The 6,851-nt window shown below is 49.2% G+C and overlaps 1 protein-coding gene across 1 annotated transcript in view; it reads left to right on the top strand.

Moving 5' to 3' along the window:
- The first annotated feature begins 6,427 nt into the window (after positions 1-6,427).
- Positions 6,428-6,851, top strand: part of LOC106733748 (uncharacterized) — a 2,161-nt gene continuing 1,737 nt past the window's right edge. Inside the window, exon 1 of the mRNA XM_014583780.1 lies at positions 6,428-6,514. Coding sequence (XP_014439266.1) covers positions 6,512-6,514 — 3 coding nt within the window. The 5' untranslated portion in view covers positions 6,428-6,511. The remainder of the gene's footprint in view (positions 6,515-6,851) is intronic.

Raw genomic sequence — 6,851 nt, 5'->3', positions numbered from 1 at the left:
GCCCAAGATCTGACGGGCTGGCGGGCTAAAGGAAGGGGATCTCAGAGTGACCACTCCCCACACCTGTGGAAGGTGCTCCTCTCTCTCATTCACTCTTGCTTGTACCCACATACACACATGCACTCTTCATGAATTAAAAAAAGAAAGACCCTGGGAGTACAACCCAGTGTTCCTTGTTGGAGACCTCCCAAGTCGACCATGCATTGGAGTGTCTCTGTAGGCCACGGACAAGGCAAGGATCGGGGTGAGGAAGCAGAGGGAGACCCTGGACAGCAGGCATGAGGGAGGGTCCAAAGTAGCAAAGAGCTGGATTAGGAGCCCTGAAGACTGCGCAAGGCACTTGTAGAGACAGAAGGAAAGGCCAGAGAAGTGTCACCAGTGCCGGCACTGGTGACCTAGAGGAGGGCTGTGTACACACACACACACACACACACCTCCTTCCTGCCCCATTTGCTCTGGGCCAAGGCAACACTTGCAGATTGGGTTGAGCTGAAACACGAGGAGGGTCAGGGGGCTGTGCAGAGCACTGGAGACCCCCAACAATCACTTCAAGCCACTCGGCCTGAGCTTTCCCTGCTGTAAAATGTGTGGAGCAGTATCCATCACCCAGGCTCGGTGAAGACTGCGCGAGATGACCCACTGAAAGTGCTTTGTGAGCCATGGTGAGGGAGGCCACCCGGGTCATGCACTGGCCTTACCCCTTCCCAGGAATGCAGGGAGCCCCCAGTCCCAGAGCCACTGTCTGCCTTGTCCTCCCCTGCCTTGACCAGAAAGCAACCCTTTGTCCCCAGCCCTGCTCGTCATCAACTTCTCAGCCCAAGCCTCCCCCTTCACCCCACAATGATCTCTTGCTGCCATTCTCATTAAGGGCCCACTCTTTGTACCTCTCCTGTCTAGGGTGCCTGGGGGCAAAGTAGAGGGCTTCTTGCCCATCCCTGCCATCCACTAGGCTGGGTTCTAAGCTCTCTGAGTCTCCCCTTCCAGCTGCCTGCCCCTGGTGTTGGCATGGAGAGCAGACAGGATCCTGAGAGAAGAGAAGACCTCCACATACACCATTGCTTTTTTCCAGGCAAGAGTCATTGTGCAGGCTACCCCTCAACCCCATTGGTACAGAGTGTGGGAATACTTGCCACCAAAGCAGGCTGGATGGATGTAGGGCCAGGGCAGAGGCCGCAGGTGGTGAAACCGGTGCAGAGAAGTCAAGTAACTTATCCCAAGGCACTAGACTGGTAACTGAGTGCAGAGCTGAGGTTTGCCTCCAGGTCACCTGGCCTCAGGCTTCACTGTACATACCGCATCTCACAGGTACTAGTATTAGCTTGACTTTGTTTACTTATTTATTTTTAAATTTTTCTGTGGGGCACATGTACTCACTGGAGAGAGAAAGAGAGAGAGCAAGCAACCCTCGTGGTGGTGGGGGGGGATGGCCACGCGCAATCCCTTCTCCTCTATTCCCCTCTAGGGATTTTGTGCACACTTGCATACATGCCTGCCATGTTTTTCAAGCCACTGGGTCTGCAGTCAAACCATGCAGTCAACCAAGTAGGATCCAGCCGCCTTAACCGCCATGCTACCGGCTGGCATGTTAGCTTCACTTTATAGATGAGGAAGCTGAAGTTCAGAGGAGTTCAATACTTGTCCAGGATCACACAGCAGGCTGGTGGTGGAGCCAGGCTTGGTAGCTATGACTGCCAAAGAGATCTCCTTAGTTCCCCATCAGCCGTCCTTCAGTTTACAAAAATATGATAACTCACCAAAACAGCCCAACTTAAATAGTACTTAACTTTGACTTAAGACTATACATAGAGTCATGAGTGTTTAAAGAAATAAACGTCTAGAAACAATTCGTAAGCTTTCTTGTTAATCCTTAGCTGTTATCCATCATGGCTTACTCTAATCTTGAACTTATCTAGGCTTGATTAAGATACTTTCACTAATGTGCCTTAAATCTTTTATTAACCTGGCATCAGACGCTGGGCTCAAGGACAGCTTAGAAGCTCTTGCCAGCAGGTGGCAAGGATGGCCTAATGGGAGAACCTTCTGCCGTCCTCCTCCAAGGCAGAAAACTCAGCCTGTATCCTTGGTTTTCTCATCTGTGAAATGGGAAGTTGGGGTTTCAGGAGCAGTTAGCTAAATTCCCTTCCATCAATTTATGGATCTAAGAAGACAACATTCCACTCTGCTCACAAAGAAAAAATGAAGTTAGGTCGGCTCCATAGCCTAGTGGTTACGAGAGCAGGATCCTTGGGACCAGCAGGTGGCATAATGGCGACATCACAGGACTCCCACATAGTCAACTCTGGTTCAAATACCAGCTCCAGTGGCTTAAAACTCCTGCAGGATGCATGTGCGTGCGTACCCAAAAATCCTGAGACGAGAATAGAGAAGGGATTGAGGCGTGGACATCCCCACTAGGGGATGATTTCTTGCTTTCTATACCTCTGTTTCCCTCTGTCTTTCCGGTGAGTGTGTGCACCCTATAACAAAAACCTCTAAAAAAAAAGAGAGAGAGAGTATAATTCTATATGACTAACTGTGGTTTGACTCCCGGCTCTAGCAGCTTGAAAGATACACGGGGTGCATGTGTGTGTGTGCCCCAAAGTTTTACAGAATGGAAAATTTAAGGAGAAAAGGTTGTACATGATCACACTCCACTGGGTGGTGCTTTTCCCTCTCCCTGTCTCTCTCTGGTGAGTACATGCACCCTCTAGCAATTAAATAGAGATATAAAAATCTTTCCAAAAGGGACTTGGCCTCTTTGTAGATAATATCTTGAAATATTAACTATTCCGTTCGATAAATACCAATTCCCTCTAGACTGTGCAGTTCTTTGAGGACAGTAACCACTCTAACTCCAGCACCTGCTTCAGTGGCTACCGTCAAGTAGGCGCTCAGTTAACGCACAAGGGCAGTGTCTCTGTGTAGAGCTGTACAACTGACGTGTAAAGCTCCCAGGCAATACCAAGTGAGGACTTCTGGATGCAGAGAGGACCCCAAGACCTCTTTTCTGAAAGGTAGCTGTGGCTGTGAAAGGCACTCAGGGTGGCAGGGCCTGACCCTAAAACAGCTGAGAAGGAGGTGAATGACCTCTTAGACCCAAGGAGAGAAGAGACCACCGAGAACAGCTGGCCTAAGCCACACTCCCCAGTGCCCACTCTACAAAGGGACCTTCCTATGGTGCTAAGGATGTGGAAGGTCGGAAAGGCTGATGCTGGATCCTGAACGCACCCAGCCAAGGTTCTCCAGAGCCTCTGGTCTTCGCTGTCCCTGGCATAGTGTTTGCAAGCAGGTGCAGAGGTGATGCCCTATTCTGACCTTACAAAGGGATGTGCAAAACAGCCAATTAACATCTGCATGAAGAAAGATATTTATGTGGATAATAAATACGCACACACTCGTTCAATGTTTTCAACCGATTTTTAAAATTTTAAGTGTATTTATTTATTTCTTCCATGAAAGATAGAACTAGGTAACCACAACAGGGTCTTCACACTGTGACCCACCCCCATCCTCAGCCTCAGCCAGCCTGGCTCCTGGGCACATGCACCACCCTATGTACAGGGAGGCCTCAGGATGTGAACCCGGAACCTTCCCACGGGAGAACAGCATCACCCCTGCACCACCTCTGGCCTCTCATCAGACATTTTCATTGGTGATGCCAAATTCCCTCCTGCTTCTCCTGGGTCTGTTCTGAGGCTAATACCTCTCTCAGAGGCAGCTCAATTTGGAGGGAGGATGAAGGCTGGGAAAACAGAGCACCAGGCATTTGTTGGTTCATGGTATCGTGTAATGAATGGGTTGATGGAATGTCCTCTCTCTTCTCCCGAGTCTGGGGATCACAGACAAGAGGGAACCCTCTGCCAGCAAAACTTGGAGGAAAACAGCTGCTGCGCCTCCTCCTCCTCCAGACATCTCCCTGCCTGGATCTCAGGAGGCACATATCAGAGCATGTCACCACTACAGAGAGCAGGTGGCAGTGCACATTGCTGCACTGATTAATGATAAGCTGTGGCTCATCCTCAGAGGAAGGGCACTACCCAGCAATGAAAGGGAGCAAATGGGGACCGGCAATTGGCATAATGGCTATGTCGCTGGACTCCCATGTAGTCGACCGTGGTTTGAGTCCCAGAGTCGGTGGCTTTAACTCACGCCGGGCCCAAGATCCTGAGAGGAGAATGGAGGAGAAGGGATTGTGGTGTGGCCATCCCCCCACGTCCCAGGGGGTGGTTTCTTGCTTTCTGTCTCTCTGTCTTTCTGGTGAACACATCATTAACAAAAAAAAAAAAAAAAAAAAAACCTCTCCAAAAAAAAAGAAAAAGAAGAAGAAAGGGAGCAAATGGCTGGGCTGCCTAACAATACAGGGGAATCTCAAAAAATACCTGGTTAAAAAACAAAAACGTGGGGCCACCAGGTGACATGTTGGTTTAGGCACTGGGCTCTCATGTGGTTGACCACAGTTCAAGGCCCAGACCTGATGGCTTGCTTTCTCACTTTCCCTCTCCCTCTCTTTCTCTCTCTGCCTCTCTCTGGTGAGCATGTATGCCCTGCAGCAAATTTAAAAATAATCATAATAAATAAATAAGTAAAAGTCAATAAATTCTTTTTTTTTTATAAAAAAGTACTCTTTGACTCTATTTATGTGAAGTTCTAGAACAGAAAAAGTTGATCTGATGAGATCAGATCAATGGTTGCCTACGGCCAGAGTGACAGGGGAGGGGCCTGAGGGGACCTGCTGGGTGGTGGAAATGCTCTGTGTCCACTGAGGGCGGTTACACTTCGTCAGGACTCATCCAACTGTGACTTCGGATGGGCGACATTTTTTTTTTTGGAGAGGTTTTTGCTATAGAGCACATGCACTCACCAGAAAGACAGAGAGAGACAGAGAGATAGAAAGCGAGAAATCACCCCCCAGGGGGGATAGCCACGCCGCAATCCCTTCTCCTCCATTCTCTTCTCGGGATCTTGGGCACGCACACACACGCGCCTGGCGTGAGTTTAAGCCACCGGGTCTGGGACTTGAACCGCGGTCGACTACGTGGGAGTCCAGCAACATAGCCACTATGCTAACTGCTGGTCCTGTAAAATGGGTGACTTTTATGGTTTAAGTTATTTGTCCTTAAAAGGCTTTTGAGGATCAGCCCCATCCAGATTCCATGTGACTGCTACAGTTCAAATCCCAGCCCTGATGGCTCAAAAAATACACTAAGGGTGTGTGTGTGTGTGTGTGTGTGTGTGCCCCAAATCTCAACAGGATAGAGAAATGGTGAAGAGATTGTGGAGTGACCGCACCCCATTAGGGGGTGCTTTCTCTCTAGCAACACACACTCCCTCTCGTAAATTTTTTTTTTAAAGGCATGGTTCTTGTTTGATTTTTATGTAGCCCAATTAAAACTATGAACTTTATTTTGTTTTAAGTTTTTTCAATTTTATTTCTTTTTAAAGATTTATTCACTTATTCAATTTTATTCATTAAGTCTGGACTTCATTGAGGAAGCAATGAGAAGTCAAGGGATTTGGGTATGCTTTGCTTTGATTAAATAGCAAGAAGCCCACTCAAAGCAGATCAGAAAAAGAGGGAATTTTTCCTGAAGGGTCCTGGGGCAACTCACAGAATTCAAGGAATACCTTGGGGTTCAGTGGCTTCCTATGCTTTGAACAGAGCCAAATTCAGCTCTCCCTCCAATAATCTCAATAGACTAGCACAAGTGTTTTCCCCACAGCTGAGGGCACCACACTCAGAGAAGCAAGTGACTGTCCAGAGACAAAGTGGCCATGCCACATGTGTGACCCAGGTCTACCTGGTACCAATGCCTGCCCTGGAATAAGAAAGAGTTAGCTCAGAAAGGCCCCTGAGAATCACAGTCAAGCAGGTAGAGGGAAAGAAGAGGGGATGGGGGCCACAGAACTAGGTTGCTGGCTGGCAGGTGACAAGGTGCTTCAGGTGCTGGACTCCCATAGGGCCACCTGCGGTTCAAGTCCCAGACCTGGTGGTTTGCTTTCTCACTTTCTCTTTTGCTGGTCAAATTTTAAAATAATAATTAATAAAATAATTATTTTTATAAAGAACTAGGTTGCAACTGCTGAGCAAGAGCAGTTGATGGGCCAAGGGACTAGAGGGCAACAGAGGGGGACTCGGAGCTGCAGATGGCCTAGGGCCTAAGCGACGTAACTGGCTGGGGTTAGCTTTCCAAGAAGGAGGATTGCTGAAGGAGGATCCGCGTCAGTTCTGAGCTTGCACTGACCTCGGTTCCTCCCTACCTCTGCCACCCACCCCTCTGGACCTCCTGGCAGGGAATGTGCTCTGGTTCAGGACAGCTGGCAGCCCATGTGCTTCCACCCCCAGCCTCTCTCTGTACCCACTCCCAGGTCATGATTCAGGGACAGGACAAGGAGGCCAAGCTGGGGGTGGAGCCTTAGAGGGAAAGCAGTCATAGATCCAGAAGAATATAAAGGACCTCTGATCTCCTGGCCAAAGATCCTTTGCTGTGCCGTTCTGCACCTGCCCAGGACCATGGTAATGCCTGGTGGCTGAGTCTGGGACTCTGTCACCTGTGTTTTCCAGGAGCTTAGGGATGAAAACTGGCACTAAGGGTCTCTCCTAGATCCACTAAGGGCATGAAGGAGTGAGGCTAGGGTAGCCTCCTTTGCCATTTTGATGGCCGGGAGAGTTGCCAGGGTTTCCTATCCCTGCTTGGGGTGGTAGGAATGAGGGGGCTTCCTGGTAGAGAGGGTTCAGGGGTTCTGTACCACGTTTATGGGCATCGTGGCCTGTGAATCTGTGTGTGTGCCTGTGTTGTGGCTACAAAATTCTCTGTGCATAACTGTGGGTGTGTGGGTGGAATCCCTGCGTG

This window comes from Tupaia chinensis, unplaced genomic scaffold, assembly GCF_000334495.1.
Source record: "Tupaia chinensis unplaced genomic scaffold, TupChi_1.0 Scaffold144741_1, whole genome shotgun sequence".
In the NCBI taxonomy this organism is placed as follows: Eukaryota; Metazoa; Chordata; class Mammalia; order Scandentia; family Tupaiidae; genus Tupaia; species Tupaia belangeri.
The sequence above is the reverse complement of the archived record's forward strand: the minus strand, read 5'-3'. Positions and strand labels throughout refer to the sequence as shown.